At 50.5% G+C, this 19,269-nt stretch overlaps 1 protein-coding gene and 1 pseudogene across 2 annotated transcripts; both read left to right on the top strand.

Moving 5' to 3' along the window:
* Positions 1-4,895: 4,895 nt before the first annotated feature.
* On the top strand, positions 4,896-10,329 carry LOC311328813 (zinc finger and BTB domain-containing protein 17-like; the record flags this gene model as incomplete). Its single annotated transcript, XM_084462721.1, has 12 exons — positions 4,896-5,100; positions 5,225-5,401; positions 5,890-6,045; positions 6,376-6,458; positions 6,585-6,727; positions 6,967-7,267; positions 7,766-7,853; positions 8,600-8,750; positions 8,935-9,065; positions 9,180-9,443; positions 9,705-9,794; positions 9,920-10,329. The coding sequence occupies 12 exons, from the start codon at positions 4,896-4,898 to the stop codon at positions 10,327-10,329; spliced, it is 2,199 nt and encodes a 732-aa protein (XP_084318847.1).
* Positions 10,330-16,135: 5,806 nt separating this feature from the next.
* Positions 16,136-18,994, top strand: LOC311328812 (transcriptional regulator Myc-like; annotated as a pseudogene). Its single transcript has 3 exons — positions 16,136-16,773; positions 17,249-18,019; positions 18,495-18,994. The product of its transcript is annotated as a transcriptional regulator Myc-like (transcript).
* The last annotated feature ends 275 nt before the right edge of the window (positions 18,995-19,269 follow it).

Here is a 19,269-nt window from a genome sequence, read left to right as displayed (position 1 = left end):
CCCTAGACTTGTTGATTAGGTTATAGCCTACCTTACAAGAAATACTGTAGGCCTATAGAGTCTTAATAGGCTTACACCCCCGGAACGGTGAACGGAACGTTATTTTTCGTTCTTAACCGGTTCAGGAACGCTGTGTTGGTGGCGGAACACGAGAACGGAAACGAAGGTTACGTATTGTAACCCCAGTTCTACGAGTGGAGCGGAGCCCCATAGGGGGGCGCTAGCGCTCCTATTGGTAACCCATGTTGGCATGCCAACAACCAATCTGAAGATAAAAACATGTACTCTTATCGTCCTAACCAATCACAGACCCCCCACCTACTATAAAGGTGGCTAAACCCCAGCAATCTGCTCTCCCACACTAAGTCAGACGAGCTAGAAAGCTAGAGGCAGGGCCCGGAAAAAACCCTATGGGGCTCCGCTCCACTCGTAGAACTGGGGTTACAATACGTAACCTTCGTTCTACATCGTGGAGCTACGCCCCATAGGGGGGCGCTAGCGCTCCTATTGGTAACAGGCGGAGCTCCAGCGATGCCCACAATGTACGCGGGCCAGGCCGACATAAAAACATCAACCCACTGGAGGCAAGGGAGTACACAAGCACCACACAGTAGTAAAGTGCAACTCCCTCCACCCGAACCCCAACGGAGGGCCGGTCAGGCAATAAGACGGGCGGACGAGGCAAAGGACCACAAACGGAACGCAAGGGTCCCCTGGTGTCCACCAGGAGCTCAAAACCAAAGGCCGCGCACCCCGGACAGGGGGCGGAACAATGGTCAAGCCGCATAAACATGCAAGTAAAACTGGCCGGGAGTACCGACCAACACAGCCACGCCATCTCAGGGCGTGGCCCTAGCAGCGAAACTCAGGACAGAGTCCGCCAGGGAGCTAGATGGCACATCCAGTAGATAGAAGCGGATAAAAGGCGACGGCGACGCCCAGGACGCCGCCGCACAGATATCCTCCACACACACCCCTTGAAAGAGCGCAACCGAAGCGGCAACACCTCTAGTGGAGTGCGCGCGCACCCGGCCAGGCAAAGGGCGACCTGCCGCGGTATACGCAGCAGAGATGCCCTCACAAAGCCAGCGAGAGAGGCGCTGCTTGGAAAGGGGGGAGCCCAGCTTGCCCGCACCGTAGCATACGAGCAGCTGAGGCGTGGTCCTGAACGAGGCCGTGCGCCTGATGTAAACAGAGAGCGCACGGACCGGGCACAAGAGATGCAACCGGGCGCCCTCCACCGAGCAGTGCGGAGGAGGAGAAAAGGCGCGCAGCTCCAGAGGCCTAGCACTATAAGAGTGCCTAACCACCTTGGGCAGGAAAACCGGGTTGGGCCTCAGAACGGCCTTACTGCCGTCCCCAGTGATGGTGAGGCAGCCCGGCTGCGTCGACAGCGCACACAGATCACTCACTCGCTTACCCGAGGATAATGCGAGGAGCAATGCCGTTTTGAAAGACATCCATCTGAGATCAACCTGCTCCAAAGGCTCGAACGGCACCTTGCACAGTGCGTCCAAAACCAGAGACAGATCCCACTGGGGGGCCAAGGCTCTGACAGGTGGCCTAAGCCGGACCACACCCGTCAAAAAACGCCTGACCAGAGGGTGAGCAAAGACCGTAGTCCTAGCAAACCCCTCATGGCATGCCGAAATAGCAGCCGCATACACCCTAATGGTGGAGGCAGCAAGCCCCAGGTCCAACAGATGTTGCAGGTAGGAGAGCACTGCCTCAACTGAGCAGGTCTCCGGATCTACATCATCCCCATCACACCAACGCACGAAAGACTCCCACTTCCCAGCGTACAGCTTAGAAGTAGAGCCAGCACGCGCGCTCTGAATAGTGCTGATCACAGCCGCGGAGAGACCCCTCCGAGCTAATCTGCGCCGTTCAGTAACCAGGCCACCAAGCGCTGACCCAGAACCGGGGGGGCCTGTATCGTGCCGCCCGCCTGGGACAGGGCATCCCGCCCGTACGGAATGAGCCAAGGGCGAACCTGAACCAGAGCCATCAGTTCCGCGAACCATCGCGCACTGGGACGGTCTGGCGCAACCAGGATCACTGTCCGACGCTCGGACCGTATTCTGGTCAACAGCATAGGAATGATCGCCACTGGGGGGAAGGCATAGAGCAGGCCCTCCGGCCAAGGGGTGTGCGCAAAGGCGTCCACTCCCAGCGGGGGGCTGTCCGTCCGACTCAGAGAGAACCAAAGAGGACAGTGAGCATTCTCCCTTGTGGCGAACAGGTCCACCTTCGCACGACCGAAGCGCGCCCAAAGATGTGACACAATCTGAGGATGCAGCCTCCACTCGTCGTGGCGCGGCCCGCCCCTCGACATGAGGTCGGCGCCGACATTCAAGTGGCCCGGAATGTGCTGAGCCTGGAGGGAGCTCAAATTGGAGCTCGCCCACAGCCACAACCTCACCGCCGCGCGATGAAGAGCCACTGAGCGGACACCACCCTGACGGTTGATGTAGGCTACCGTGGCACGGTTGTCCGAGCGCACTAGCACAGGGAGCCCCCTCAGCGCAGGTGCAAAGTGCCGAAGAACCAGCAACACAGTCTCCAGTTCCAGGAGATTGATGTGCCTGTTCTCGCCAGGAGGCCAACGGCCCCCCACGGCTTGGGACAGGCACGTCCCTCCCCAGCCGGAGAGGGAAGCGTCCGTGAAAATCGGTACGCGGAACGACACCCTGCCTAGAGGGACACCACGCGCGATGATGCGCGGGTTCCTCCAGGAAACCAGGTCCGTAGCCAGGGACCCGGGCAACGTCACCATCTTGAATTTGTCCCTGCTGACATTCAGATGAAGACGTGCGAACCAACGTTGTAAGCCACGCATGTGCAGGAGGCCCAGCGGAACCACCGCGTGGGCCGATGACATTAAGCCCAGCAAACGCATCACCGTCAGGGCCGTGACCACCCTCCCTGGCAGGCAGATAGAGAGTGCCCGGGCCAGAGCATCGCGCCTCGGCGCCGCCAGGGACGCGCGCATCGAGACAGAGTCCAAGCTGAGACCCAGATAAATCACAGACTGAGACGGGCGCGGCGTGCTCTTTTCCCAATTGATGGCGAAACCCAAGCCTGTGAGATGAGTCACAAGCCGGGAGGTGTGCGACCTGGCCTGAGCGGCCGACGAGGCGAGGATCAGAAGGTCGTCCAGGTAGGCGAGCACTCTGATGCCCTCGCGCCTCAGCGGTAGAATCGCCGTTTCCAGGCACTTGGAAAACACTAGAGGAGCCAGCGCATAACCGAACGGGAGCCTGGTGTACTCGTAAGCCACACCCTGGACGGCAAAACGCAGAAACTTTCTGTGACCCTCTCTGATGGGAACATGAAAGTATGCGTCCTTCAGATCTATGCTTGTGAAGAAGTCTCCCTGGAGAACGGAGTCCAACAGGTGCCTCACTGTGAGCATACGAAAATGCCGTTTGGCTACGCATTTGTTCAGAAGGCGCAGGTCGAGGATGGGACGCATCCCCCCTGTCCGCTTCGGAACGAGGAAGTAACGAGAGTAAAATCCCGCCCCCGAGCGGCTCGGTGGAACCACCGCTATCGCCTCCTTGGATAGGAGCTCCGCTATCTCCGACTGGAGAGCGCTCTCCTGCCGCGGACCCGAGACCACAGTCTCCACCACCCCGGTGAAGGACGGAGGGTGGGCGATAAACTGAATCGCATACCCCGATGACAGGATGCGAAACAGCCAGCGAGGGAGGCATGGCAACCGCATCCACGCCACTCCGCATAGCGAGAGAGGGCCCGCCGCCGTGCGCGGGACGTTCGCCAGAAAGCGATCGTATTCTAGAACGGCCCCGACCGCCACCGCTGGCACCTCCCCACCCGTGGGGGCTGCCGCAGTCCAAGGGGGGCCGCATATGAAAGGGAGGCGAACCGCAGACACTGACATCACACACCGACTTACTCGAAGTGGGGGCAACATCAATGTCAGTACAGTGTAAACGTCCTCCAGAGCCCGGAGACGTAAGCCCGAAAGTAGCCCGAGAGCTGCTGTGAAAACCAACTAGCATCTCTGCAGACAGTGGGGCCGCGTTAGTGTATGCACACGAAGAGGCCACCGACTTAACCTGTGCAGCGGTAGCCCTTGTATCGCTCACAACGCAAGGAAAGGTTTCCTTCAGCTGCTTGAAAGCTCGTCTGAAAATGGGAGAGGAGATTGCTGGGGTTTAGCCACCTTTATAGTAGGTGGGGGGTCTGTGATTGGTTAGGACGATAAGAGTACATGTTTTTATCTTCAGATTGGTTGTTGGCATGCCAACATGGGTTACCAATAGGAGCGCTAGCGCCCCCCTATGGGGCGTAGCTCCACGATGTAGAACGTTAAATATGCTGGTTCTGCTCGGAGCGAACCGATTGAAAAATAATTTCGTTTTTAAGCCCTGGTCTAGGCACGCTGAATTAATCCCGGATAGCGAAGGTACAAGGATGGAGGACTGATAATCAATCTGCTGCATAGTCAAACGAAAGTTTCTCAGTGTCGTTGTTTATGAAAATAAAGCTGTAGGCTACACGAACGGTTCACCCCACAAAATAAGACTATTTCTAAGCAGCCAATGTCAGTGTTTCTCTGGTTAATGAGAATCTGCCCATGCACATATCATACATATCATCATTTATGTCATTATTTCAGTCTTCACTTTAAGTTCTGTTTTTTTATTGCTCTGATCCATTATTTGTGTTAACCAAAAGCCAGTTGTCAAGGATATGTAGGCTAATGCAGGCATAATGCTTAGGAATCAAATTGAGTGCCTACAGGCCTAGTTGATTTACATATCAAGCCCATAATCTGTTTTTCCATCTTCCACATTTTGAGTTGTTTTTTGTTTTCTTCATGTCAGCTGTTTGTTTATCTTGTCAGCAGTTTACAGTTTGCCTCCAAGATGGACTTCCCCTGGCACAGTGCCAAGGTCCTTGAACAACTGAACCACCAGCGTCAGTTGGGCCTGCTGTGTGACTGTACCTTTGTGGTAGATGGAGTGGACTTTAAGGCCCACAAGGCTGTGCTTGCTGCCTGCAGCGCCTACTTCCGCACCCTATTCCTGGACCAAAAAGATGTGGTGCATTTGGATATCAGCAATGCTGCAGGTACGGACTTTGTCCATGGTGTTGGTTTTGAAACTCTTAGTGTTACAAGAATGTTTAGAATCCTAGCTGCATAGTGCATCTTTGTCAACGGCACGCGTTATGGCTAAATGTGTTTCTGTTTCAGGTCTGGGCCAAGTCCTGGAGTTCATGTACACGGCCAAGTTGAGTTTAAGCGCCCAGAATGTGGAAGATGTGTTTGCAGTGGCCAGTTTCCTCCAGATGCAGGAGATCGTCCATGCTTGCTCTGCCTACCAGTCGGTCACAGTCTCCACATCAACCACAACACTAGACTTCCCTGCCAGTAAGTTGGCCACTATCACTGATTCACCTCAAATCAATGCTTAAATGAAGCTAACAGGTTCAGGTGAGTCCTTGCACATACCCAAAAATGGGGAGTGTGAGAGTGGAGTGCAGGATAAGAAACTTGAAAAATCCAAGGCAACTCTGTTGTATATTGAAAGTTAAAAAGCCTTTATTATGGCATGGCTACACAGATAGAAAACTGGACCTACACGTTTCAGCTTAGAGCCTTCATCAGGGTAAAAAACAGCTTTCACACTCCCCATTTTTGGGTATGTGCAAGGACTCACTTGAACCTGTTAGCTTCTATGAATGCACCCTAACCAAAGAGCACCTGTTTTTACCAATTTTACTTAAAGGACCCAAGCATCGCTCCTTCTTCTTTCTTTCATTCAATGCTTAAATGATTCTAAATACATTATAACAGTTAAATATGAATGGTATGATGATGCTGATGATTATGATGAACAAAACTCTTTCAAAACACAGACAGACCAGAGGCAGCAGAGGAGAAAGCAGACAAAAAACAACAAGAGATAGGATCCCGTGATGACGAGACGCCAGGCACCTCTGCGGAGCACGAGGGGTCAAAGGTCACTGAGAAGGAGTCTAGCGAGGCCACGCCAGATGTTCAAGAAGCGGCAAGTAAGACCCCAGACCAACCAACCCCTACAACCTCAGGTAGAGGAAGACCTCCCAAGAACGCCACCCACGCCACCGGGAGAAACCGCCTTCTGAGAAAGAGGAGGGGGAGGAGGAGAGCGCCGCGAAAGACGTGACCTTTCAGGACGACCCCTCGGATGCCAACTACACACCTAGTCAGTACTTTTTTCAGTCTATACACTATGTTTCAGTCATGACTGTGCTCCGATGGGTTTCCCCCCCCCCCCCTCATTTATAATGTGACCTAACCAATAAAAACTCACAGGGCCTGTATTGTACTGGGTTTATGAAAAGGTGTTCTGTTTTTTCCAGAGTCTCTGTTCAAATCTGGAGCAGGCTTCATCATCGACCGGACCGAGTCGCGATCTTACGGCTCTGTGACCCACAAGTGTGAGGTGAGGAGGATTGCGCAACTAGACCTACAGCAGTCCCCGTCACACAGTGGACAAATAGTCTTTTTAAATGCATTGCGCTCACACATCGGGCTTTAACATGTCTAACTAGTCGTCGCTTTACTTCAGGACTGTGGCAAGAAGTTCACGCACACCGGGAACTTCAACAGACACATCCGTATTCACACAGGAGAGAAGCCCTTCAGCTGCCGCGACTGCCACAAGGCTTTCTCTGACCCAGCTTCCTGCAAGGCACACGAGAAAACCCACAGGTCAGTATGAGCCTCTCCGCCTGTCAGAAGCCCAGTACCAGACAACTCCTTCTCTCCCTCGTTCCTGCGGCATCAGGCTTTATAACTCTCTCTAATATCACATGATATTTATGTTTTTATATGTTTTGTGTTTTATGCATCTCTGTATTTTGTATATTCTGCACAATTCAATTTATAAAGATTGTGAGGCAGAATTCTTCAACTCAAGTTCATGTCCGCCCCTTCTCTCCTGCTCGTAGCCCCCTGAAACCGTTCTGCTGCTCCACCTGTGGGAAGAGCTACCGCCAGATCAGCCTGCTGAACCTCCACAGGAAGCGGCACACGGGCGAGGCGCGCTACAGCTGCGAGGACTGCGGCAAGCTCTTCAACACGTCCGGCAACCTCAAACGCCACCAGCTGGTGCACAGTGGCGAGAAGCCGTACCACTGTGACTACTGCGACAGGGCCTTCTCCGACCCCACCGCCAAGATGCGCCATCTGGACACGCACGACGCCGACAAGGGACACAAGTGCCCTCATTGTGACAAGCGGTTCAACCAGGTTAGGAGCAACTGGCCACACAATCAATTAAAGGAGTAGTAAAAGGAAAATGCATGTTTAGCCCTGTTTTAAGGTTACTTATGATCTTATACAATGGTTCAGATCAAAACGTTGACAAAACTAGCACTTTTGAGAAAGTTGATAATTGCTCTACCACCGTTTTGGTCATACAATGGATGTGGATAGGCACCGTGAAAAATCATTCAAAAAACATCGTAAACACTCAATTTCAAAGACAAGAAACAAAGACATTTTCCCTTTACTACTCCTTTAATCAATCAAGCAAGCTCAACCATTAACCAATATTGAATAACTGTAAAAAAATTCCACCCTGACCTCTCTTAACGAGACGATCGATGAGCCTGTGTGGTGTCATCTGTTTTTGCTTTGAATTTATCTCAATTTTGGATTTTGTGGACAGCAAGGTTATTGTTGAATTCTACATTCTGTGTTTTACTGATTGATGAGTAAATATGTGACCTCACCTGCCTGTTTCAGATAGGGAACCTAAAGGCTCACTTGAAAATCCATATCGCAGACGGACCACTGAAATGTAAAGAGTGTGGAAAACAGTTCACCACATCAGGTATGGAAAGACTATTTATATGTATGTATAAAGCTTCATTTATACTCAGTGACAAGTGTCGTACGACAAATGTCTGTCGACAGAAAAAAATGTCAACCGACATTTAGCATTTATACTTCAGCGAAGTGTTTGATCACCTCCATGGTAACTTGCAGACGCGTGGCTGATTTATCCATGGCGACGAACGTGCCTTCTATCTAGCTATCCAATCACAGCTGTGCGACGAAAGTGACGGCGTCTGCGATGTTAGAAAGTTTGGTGGGTGCAAGACACCTCTGTCTGACAAAAAGTGTCGACAGTGACGTCATTTCTGTCAGTCGCAACTTTCAAAAGTGTCGTACGACAAAGTATAAATTGGCCTTAACTGTAACAGAGTATAACAAATTGTTGAATACTACATGCTGTGAACTTTAAACTTTGACCCCACTTGGGTTCAACCCATCCCACCTGTATATATACCCCACCCCTTTCACATGTTTGGTGTTGCACCTGAAGAAGGCCACGCTGACCGAAACGTCGTGCTTTAAATAAATCACTCAGGAGCTTTAGAAACAGTGTGCAGACCTCTCCTCTTTCTTCAGTTTATACTTTTAGGTTGAGCACCCAACACTATTCTCTCTTGGATGTGTGTGTATTTTCCGTCAGTATGGAAAGACTAGATCCACATCAGGTTTAACTAAACACTGACTTTTGTTTGTTGCTTGGACTTCTAACTGTCAACTGACGTTTAAGTCTCTTTTTCACAGGCAACCTGAACAGACACCTACGTGTGCACAGTGAGAAGCCCTGCCTGTGCCTTATCTGTGGGAAGGGGTTCACCCAGGCCAGTTCCCTCATCGCCCATGTCCGCCAGCACACTGGAGAGAAGCCCTATGTCTGTGATCGCTGTGGCAAAAGGTCAGTTACCCTCTGACCCCAAACAAATGCATGTAACTGGAGAAGGAACCTCAATCTAATACAGCTGTTAGAAATACTAAGAATGTCAATTATTAACATACAGGATGCTATATCAAAGTAATATATTGGAGAATGTTTGTGATATAAGAAGCTTCTTTTGTTTTGATATTCTCTAAACCTACAGGTTTGTCCAGTCAAGTCAACTGGCCAATCACATCCGTCACCACGATAACATCCGGCCACACAAGTGTCACATGTGCAACAAGGCCTTCTTCAACGTCGGGGATCTCTCCAAGCACATCATCATTCACACGGGTACTGCTGCCGGAAGACACGACCTGTAAAACCTCAACCGCCTCCATTCTCTAAAAAAATAAAATAATTCATTCTCTGCGTTTGCATTCTCTTCTTCTTCCTGCTGTCCCCAAGGAGAGAAACCCTTCCTGTGTGACAAGTGTGGCCGCGGGTTCAACCGCGTTGACAACCTGCGCTCCCACGTGAAGACCGTCCACCAGGGCAAGGCTGGGATGAGACGCCTGGAGACCGCGGGGGGCGACAGCGACGAGGCGGGGGACGGTTTCCCGGGCGCCTCCACCTCTGACAGCGAGATCAACATCGTCACCGTCACAACCGAGGACATTGTCACCTTGGCGACGGAGGCTCTGGCGGCCAGTGCCGTGACCCAGCTGACAGGTCAGAGAGCATGCTGGGTAGCGTACCAAAGACGGGAGGGAAAGTTAAAAGGGAGGCGCCGAAATAGGACTGAGGGAAGTCAATGACAGGAGCAACTTTTTTATTTTTTTATTTTTTTTATAACCTTTATTTAACCGGATTAAACTTGTTAAGATTAACAGGGCTAGGCTATGTGTCAATAACTGAATAGAAACTGATCTGTATATCTACTAGTCCCCCTTCTATGTATGTTAACGTGGCTTTAAATCTCTGTGTTTTCAGTGGTGCCTATGGCTGCCGACGTGTCTGCGGATGAGACGGAGGCTCTGAAAGCAGAGATCACCAAGGCTGTTGAGAAGGTGCAGGAAGCAGGTGAGAACATGAAGAGTGGTGCGCTACTCTCTGTCCTACCTTCCTTTTCAAAGCTTAACTGGTCGCATTATAACAGTTGTACAGTTGTTATTCAGCCTCATTCACTTCACTACGTTCCCTCCCAGACCCCAACACCCAGATCCTGTACGCCTGCGACTCGTGTGGTGACAAGTTCCTGGACGCTAGCTCGCTGGCTCAACACGTACGCATCCACACGGCGCAGGCCCTGGTCATGTTCCAGGCTGACTCTGACTTCTACCAGTACACCACTACCACCACTGCAGAGGGGGATACAGCCACAACCTGGCAACCGGCTACAGAGCAGGTCATCCAGGGAGGGGAGCTCATCTTCCGCACCCCGGAGGCAGAGGAAGAGGGAGAAGAAGACGGGGGGATGGTAGAGACCCAGGAGGAGGGGAGAGAGGGAGGTGCAGATGGAGAGGAGGTGGCCCAAGCTGACACCCAGACAGAGGTGAAGGTTGAGGCAATTGACAATGGAGAGGAAGAAGAGATGGAGTGTGAGAGTCAGGCTTAGGGAAGCAAATAAGTGAAACTGTGTTGACAGGTGGAGATTAAGAGGAGTAGTCTAGAATAGCTACTAAATGAAGTACTAGGGCTAAGCTTCTAAGACCATACCCATGCTATTTGGTACACAACAGCACTTTGAGTTATTCATAGTTATAATTATCTCCAGATGTGGGCAAATGACTGAGATTGACATCAACTAAGTTTATGTATTCAGTACAAATGCCAGTTGTAGAAAAAATATAGTCCTGACAGTTCTACCCCTTAAGTCTAGAATCTAGAGAAGTCTCTCTTGATGAAATCTCTAACCTTGCAATGGTCGATTTTGCACAATAGCCTACAGTATGTTTGATTTGTATATTGAATTGAGCTATTCATCATGGAGACAATCTTCATGCTTTATATTTTTTAGGCAGGCTGTAGTTATCACACCTGTTGTCTTACTTTCCTTTAATTTGACATTGCAGGGTAAGAACACAGATAGGGGTTTAGCTCAATAGATTTACCAATGTATTTTACCCATTTCAACGAGATACAGTGTACATGTTCCTTCTACTCAAAAGTATTTTGGTATACTAAGTTGAAATATTTTCATGAAAAGCACAGTGTACAGATGGTATGGCAAAGTGGTCCTCCTGTGATTTAACCCATATGCTCTGATTGTGTGTGTGTGTGTGTGTGTGTGTGTGTGTGTGTGTGTTAAAGAAGCCTCTTCATCTTTTTTTTTTAAAGATATATTTTTAGGGCTTTTAAGCTTTAATGTTATAGGACAGTGTAGAGAGACAGGAAATGTGGGAGAGAGAGAGAGGGGAGGACCCGAGCATCGAACCCGGGACCGCCGCGCGAAGGACTAGCCTTCATATGGTGTGCGCCTTACCCGATGAGCTACCGGGGCGCCCCAGAAGCCTCTTCATCTTTGTCTCCCTACACAAGTGACCCAGTTAGGAAATTTAAATAGGGATTCGATTTGAAGGGCCATATTAATTGGAACAGATGCCTTCTCAATTATTAACCGTCTCCCAGTGTGTGTGCGTGTGTGAGAGAGAGAGTGTGTGTATGTGTGTCCGTGGCTGCCCCCCCCAACCAGCTCTGCACCCCTTTCATCAGTGGCCAATAGGAAGGCACACGAACGCAGACATGCCAATTAGGAGAGGGAACTGGCTCTAAGAAGACAGCCAGTCGTCAATGGTCTGAGCTAGACAGATCCACTTAGATACACTCTCTCTCTCTCTCTCTCTCTCTCTCTCTCTCTCACACACACTCACACTCACACAGACACACACACACATCTCTCCGACAGAGAGAGAGAGAGAGAGAGAAAGAGGGGGGGGGGGGTGAAAATTAAATGGAGGCGTGTGTCAGACATTTCCCTGGGTCACAGAAACCGGTTCTGACTTGATTTACAGCATAAAGGTCCGCTATGACATGAATGTACTGTACTTGTCGCATACCGTATGTTATAGTAGCACCCGCTGTGTACGGTACTCTCTGCCCACGCATGCACTCTGGGTTCAAGTCACCTGTTACGTTCCCTAAGCCCATGTCCCGGTGGTCCGTGGTCTTAAGGAGATTAGACTGGTCAGGACATTATCACCGCAGCCCACCTTGGCCCTGCTGGCGTTAGAACAGGGCGGGGCTCTGACAGGGTGCTGGTGTTAGAACAGGGCGGGGCTCTGACAAGGTGCTGGCGTTAGAACAGGGCGGGGCTCTGACAGGGTGCTGGGTTCAAGTCCCACCGTGTGACGGCAGTCAGAAACACTGAGGGGTCTTATCTCTTGCTCTCTGTTCAGCACACACACACATACACACACACACACACAAGCATACAAACGCGCAAGCACACACACACACACAGACACACTTACGCACACACAATCTCTCTCTCCCTCCCTCCCTCCCTCCCTCTCTCTCTCTCTCTCTCTCACACACACACACACACACACACACACATTTACGCACACAATCTATCTCTCTCTTACTCACACACACAAACACATTTACGCACACACAATCTATCTCTCTCTCACTCACACACACAGACACACATTTACGCACACACAATCTCTCTCTCTCTCCCTCTTCTCTCTCTCTCACACACACACACACATTTACACACACACTATCCCTCTCTCTCTCACTCACACACACACACAAACCCATTCATGCGCACACACACACACTCTCTCTCTCACACACACACACACATACCTGATACTCTCATTAATGTCAAACGAGTAGAAGTGTTGGACATAAAAGACACTGAAGACGAATCCCACCACACAGCGGGTGTCCCCCTCACGGTCGGGCCGGGGACCGCGGCGTTCCCAAACCTCGGCGGGAGCGCCAGTAATTGGACGCCGTTTCACCCTGGTTCCCTTGATTATAAGCAGCCGTTACCCAGGCTGCACTGTGTCTAACGCTAGCCACCTCGGCGCTTAAGCAGGTATCCCGGGGAGAGGGTTATCTGTACCGTGGACCAGGCGCTCCCGGGGAAGTCTGTCAACACGCAGATATGCTCACCATGGAAACAGCTTGTTAGAAGGGATACAGAATATTGGAGGGGATTTGAATATGTTATGTGTGTGTCTGTGTGTGTGTTGAGAGGAGGTAATTGTATCCAGACAGGTATTCAATCAATCAATCAATCAATCAAAGGTTTATTTGTATAGCGCATTTCATACCCAGAGGCAACACAATGCGCTTCACAGAGAACAAGGGAGGTGGGCATACGACCCACTCTCTACATATTCCAGAGGGAAGCAAAAAAACAGTATCACCCAGGAGACAGAAAAGTGAGCTGTAAAAATTCTTCCCTGACCCCTCTCAACAAGGCGATGGAGCAAGCTCCTGGAGTATGTTTGTCTACCGCTAAGAACATTTATAAAGCAATAAATTACATTAAATTACATTTTCAGAGTAAGAGAGGCTAAAAACATCATAAGAGAGACATGGCAAATACTGGTCTGTGTGTGCGTGAATGTGCCTGGGTATTGTAACCGTGTTGAGGGAGGTGGGTCTCTTTGGGCAGTGGGTCAGGCGTGAGAGGGCAGCTCTGTCCGAACAGACCAGGGGTCCAGGCCAGGGGTCCACCGACAGGACACAGCCTGTTTGTGTATTTACTTTATTCAGCCTTTATTTAACCTGGGAGGTCCTGTTGGGATTGCTATTTCGTTGCAATGTCTGGCTGTCTACCTGCCACGCCCCGCCCCCCCGGTGACCTCTCTCTCTCTCTCTCTCTCCATCTCTCGCTCTCTCTCTCTCCACTTGAGCTATGTGGGATCACTCCTCCTGACCTCATTTCTTGTCATCTGTCGCTTTCAACAAGGACTTAATAAGTAGGCAAGTCCCCAAAATGACTTAGTGGAGGAATCTGAGAGGGGCATCAACAGGGAACTCAGAGTATGAAGTCAAGCATGTCTCCACAGAACACTGAAGGGATGGATGCCTTCATGAGTCGTGCTCATAGAACCTGCCCGCTGCAGGGCAAGACGATTGTAGTGCATTTGTAGTGTTTAACAAGGCTTTGACTATGTTCGGAGGGGCAGGTCATCCCAACCAATTTTGTTTTTCTTTTTTGAGAGAGTATACTTGTTGGGTTTCATCCAAACAATACACCAACTGAACATCATCAATCCAAAGGGCCTCACCGTGAGCGAGAGGGCCAGGCAGCAGAAAGTGAACTTTTTGATGTGTGACTTGCTGACCGGGGTGCCAGCGATGAGCTTGTTGCTGGGACTATTCTGTTTGCGAGAGAGAACAGAGTTAGGGGGTAAAGGAGGTCACCTTTACACTTCCTGTCCTGACGAGCACACTGCGGCGCTGTGCAGCACCAACGAGAGGATCGGGTGACACCGGGCTTACCTTGTCAAAGGCCGGGTAGACCGCCCTTAACTCAGTTAGCCAGCCGTAAGGCATGTGACCCATGGGATAGGTGGCTGTAAGCACAGCCACAGCCTGCAACAGAGAAACAGGACAGTTATTACTCATACTCACATACCGGTGGGATTTTTTTTTGAGGGGGGGGAAAAAAAAAGAGCTGAGCTCACTTCCTCAATTGTGTGCAAGCATGTGCGAGCGTATTTTTCGCGTGTTTATACCGAGGCTAGCACCTCGGGCACTTGTCAAAGTCGTCATTGTGTGACAGACAACAACAGGCGGTGACGGCCCGGAGCAGAGGGACAGTAGAGAGGCGCGCAGGAATGTTTTCAGTCTCTCTGTCAGTGCCATCATCCCCTCTCAGAGGTTTCCCGTCTATCTGGTGATTCATGCAAACCGCTGGGCTCTGGGTGACTTCCAGCTGGTACTAGTAAACAGCTCTGTATTGTCTCTAGTTTGGTCTTTGAGCGTAATGAAAGCTCCAGCATTTTGGCATTTCAACTGTGGTACAATGAAAACAGAACTAGCCTATTGACAGTTGGACCAGCCTATAATACGTTGTGGTACAAGTTAGTTTGTGTACTAATAAGTACAGTACGCAAGCTAATGATTAAGAAAAATCCTGAAAAGCACCAAAATGTTTTGCGAGTTCTCCAAGCCTACAGAGTGGCCAGTGGTTTGGTAGCTGGGGTACTGGGCTGGGGGGCAGACTGGAGTCTCACCTCTGTAGCGGCCCCATCTCTACCCTTGAGGTCTCGGGACACAAAGAGGTTGACGATGGGTCTGCTGATGCGTTGGGTGGCCAGGATGAGGGCCAGAGGCCACCAGAAACTCAGCATCTTCTTGATGGTAGCGTCGCCCTGCGAGAGTCAAAAGGAGGTTAAGGGCAACGCCTGATGTGCAGATATGGAGGTCTTACAGAAGATACCTCTTCTTAATATAAGTGCTTAGTGATTTTTGCAGGGCCCATCGTCCGTTTAAATAGAGACCGCACAGGGAGCATACCCCCACGTCCATTCCGCTGGAGTCGGGGATGTTGTCGTGGACGTTGCAGTAGTAGCCCAGGCCAACGATGGTGAACCGCACCAGGGTGCCCATATACAGGGACAGAATGGGAATGAGCAGAGGCTCCACACACTCCAGGTTACTGTGGAGCAGGATGGCCACAAACACAATCTGCCAGGACAGACAGAGAGACAGACACACTGTCAATACTGACTCATAACCAAGTCATCATCATAGTCTACCAAATAAGGGTCTACTGCAAGGTCTACACTTGAGAGAAATTACAAATTACATTATGGTTATTTCTTGTTTTTGTGTCATTAAATAATATTACTTAAAGGTCCTACGAGGAGTTTCGGGAAGCGGAAATGTTTTCCGCCCAAAAAGACCACATTTCCCATGAGCCTCCCCCACGCACTGTCGTAAACCTCAGCTACCTGAGCCGGGTGTTTTGAAGACCGAACGATGGCCACCGACGAGGTAATTACATAGGTCTTACTAGTAACGTTACTTTTGACAATATATAACGGTCATATTTAAATGTTTTAATGATTTAATGTTACTCACATTGCGCTCATCGGGTACCACAGCTTTTGACCGTTCAATTTGCACTTGACGTTTTACTCGCCTTCGTTATTGCACTGCAAAACGGCTTGTTAAATGCACAAGTGCGATTATCCGCACATTGCAATTTTGCGTTTTGCCAGCTAGCGAATTATCACGAGCACCTCACAAACTGTCAGTTGCAAAGCTCTGCTGTTTCGATGCACGATCTTGCATTTTCGGCTTGGCAGCCAAACGTTAGCGAGCATGCTCTGCCAAACATGTTATCAGCTGTCAATGTTGGCATATTCAAAGTGGTGTACTCTTATGAAATTACTAACATTTACCTAATTTTCTTTCATTTAGCTACGGATAAAAGGACATCTACCATCATGCCGCTGAATTCAAATTTGGCGAGTAAAAACTACGACTACGATTACGATTCTCTCCAACCTTATTTTTATTGTGACAACGAAGAGGAGGATTTCTATCACCAGCAACTTCAGCCTCCAGCTCCAAGCGAGGACATCTGGAAGAAATTTGAATTGCTACCCACCCCTCCCCTCCCCTCTCCCCGAGCCGTCGACCGTCGCTATCCAGTCTTTTCCCCTCCACTGCGGATCAACTTGAAATGGTGACCGAGTTTCTCGGGGACGATGTCGTTAATCAGAGCTTCATTTGCGATGCCGACTATTCCCAGACCTTTCTCGAGTCTATCATCATTCAGGACTGTATGTGGAGCGGCTTCTCGGCCGCGGCCAAGCTGGAGAAAGTAGTGTCTGAGAGACTCGCGTCTCTTCACGTGTAAGGGAACCAGCTGTTGGACAGAGTGCGGATTGTACGGCTCGTTTGAACGCCAGCTACTTGCAAGACCTCAACACGTCGGCGTCAGAATGCATTGATCCCTCCGTGGTCTTCCCCTACCCCATAACCGAGATCCCTAAACCCAGCAAGACCACGCCACCCACGGAACTGGCTCTGGATACCCCGCCGAACAGCGGTAGCAGCAGCCGCAGTGGAAGTGACACGGGTATGTTGAGTACGCAATGTTTCGTGTTCACGGTGTGCTTTTTAACGGCTACGTAGGAAGCGTTGGGCAGAATACAGGGAACTCGGAATACAGACCCCAAACTAATTTCCAGGCTATGCCGCCCTTGAATGTTGTCCATGTTTACATGCATGGGAAATTAGTTTAACTAGTCCCCAGGCCTGTCTTTGTCAAGGGAAGTAATCTGAAATATTGTCATGCAGAGTCCCGTCTGTTGCATAACCCCCCCCCCCCCCTCATCTATGCTGCGCTGTAGACTGACTGCTATGCTAGTAGTTTTGAGGGAAGGGAAGCTGCATGTTACAATCAGCTGATGGGGAAGGAGGGGGCGGAGAATGGAATGCAGAGATTTTTTTTCCCCCAACGTGTGCACACTGTGTTTAGTACCCAGCTGAGGAGAAACAGTAACGTGATTCACAATATTAAAGCCTTTTTCCCCCCCCTTTTCTCAATTCAGAAGAGGAGGAGGAGGAAGAAGGGGATGATGATGATGATGATGAAGTTGATGAAGAGGAAGAGGAGGAGGAGATTGACGTGGTGACGGTGGAGAAGAGGCAGGCGGTGAGACGGTGTGACTCCTCGGCCAGCCCGCCGTCGGAGAGCAGACACCACAGTCCCCTGGTGCTGAAGAGGTGCCACGTCTTCACCCGGCAGGAGCAGCCGGCCGTCAAGAGGCTGAGGCTGGAGAGCAGCGCCGCCGCCACCGCCGGCAGCAGGGTCCTCAAACAGATCAGCAGCAACCGCAAGTGCTCCAGTCCCAGAACATCAGACACGGAGGACTACGACAAGAGAAGGACTCACAACGTGCTGGAGCGCCAGCGGAGGAACGAGCTCAAGCTGAGCTTCTTCGCCCTCCGCGACGAGATCCCAGAGCTGGCGAACAACGAGAAGGCGGCCAAGGTGGTGATCCTGAAGAAGGCTACAGAGTGCATCTACAGCATGCAGACGGAAGAGCACAAACTGCTGTCCCTGAAGGAGCAGTCGAGGAGGAAATGTGAACATTTGAAACAGAAGCTTGCACAGTTGCAAGGCTCACAGAGTGCGGATTGTACGGCTCGTTTGAACGCCAGCTACTTGCAAGACCTCAACACGTCGGCGTCAGAATGCATTGATCCCTCCGTGGTCTTCCCCTACCCCATAACCGAGATCCCTAAACCCAGCAAGACCACGCCACCCACGGAACTGGCTCTGGATACCCCGCCGAACAGCAGTAGCAGCAGCAGCACGGGTATGTTGAGTACGCAATGTTTCGTGTTCACGGTGTGCTTTTTAACGGCTACGTAGGAAGCGTTGGGCAGAATACAGGGAACTCGGAATACAGACCCCAAACAAATTTCCAGGCTATGCCGCCCTTGAATGTTGTCCATGTTTACATGCATGGGAAATTAGTTTAACTAGTCCCCAGGCCTGTCTTTGTCAAGGGAAGTAATCTGAAATATTGTCATGCAGAGTCCCGTCTGTTGCATAACCCCCCCCCCCCCCTCATCTATGCTGCGCTGTAGACTGACTGCTATGCTAGTAGTTTTGAGGGAAGGGAAGCTGCATGTTACAATCAGCTGATGGGGAAGGAGGGGGCGGAGAATGGAATGCAGAGATTTTTTTTCCCCCAACGTGTGCACACTGTGTTTAGTACCCAGCTGAGGAGAAACAGTAACGTGATTCACAATATTAAAGCCTTTTTCCCCCCCCTTTTCTCAATTCAGAAGAGGAGGAGGAGGAGGAAGAAGGGGATGATGATGATGATGATGAAGAGGAGGAGGAGATTGACGTGGTGACGGTGGAGAAGAGGCAGGCGGTGAGACGGTGTGACTCCTCGGCCAGCCCGCCGTCGGAGAGCAGACACCACAGTCCCCTGGTGCTGAAGAGGTGCCACGTCTTCACCCACCAGCACAACTACGCCGCCCACCCCTCCACCCGGCAGGAGCAGCCGGCCGTCAAGAGGCTGAGGCTGGAGAGCAACGCCGCCGCGGAGCGCCAGCGGAGGAACGAGCTCAAGCTGAGCTTCTTCGCCCTCCGCGACGAGATCCCAGAGCTGGCGAACAACGAGAAGGCGGCCAAGGTGGTGATCCTGAAGAAGGCTACAGAGTGCATCTACAGCATGCAGACGGAAGAGCACAAACTGCTGTCCCTGAAGGAGCAGTCGAGGAGGAAATGTGAACATTTGAAACAGAAGCTTGCACAGTTGCAAGGCTCTCATGTTTGAGCCCACATCCATGTCAAAGACTTTTTTTGGCCTTCACGTTTTTTTATGCAAGTTCAAACTTGGTTTGTATAGTTCATATTGCATGCAAAATGCAAAAGGATTAAGTTGTTTGGAATCTTGTCTGATTTCAATGTTTAAACTGCCTCATAGAAGTTATGGGTGGATAAATATTTAAAGTTTATTTTTATTAATAAAATATGAAAAAATGGGGTCACACCTAGTGCCCAACCTAAAATAAATTTTTGTGTTTTGTATATAATTACTATTTCCTAAGA

The sequence above is a fragment of the Borostomias antarcticus genome, assembly GCF_949987555.1.
Source record: "Borostomias antarcticus genome assembly, contig: scaffold_62, whole genome shotgun sequence".
Classification (NCBI taxonomy): Eukaryota; Metazoa; Chordata; class Actinopteri; order Stomiiformes; family Stomiidae; genus Borostomias; species Borostomias antarcticus.
Note: the sequence above shows the minus strand (reverse complement) of the source record. Positions and strands in the feature narration are given on the sequence as shown.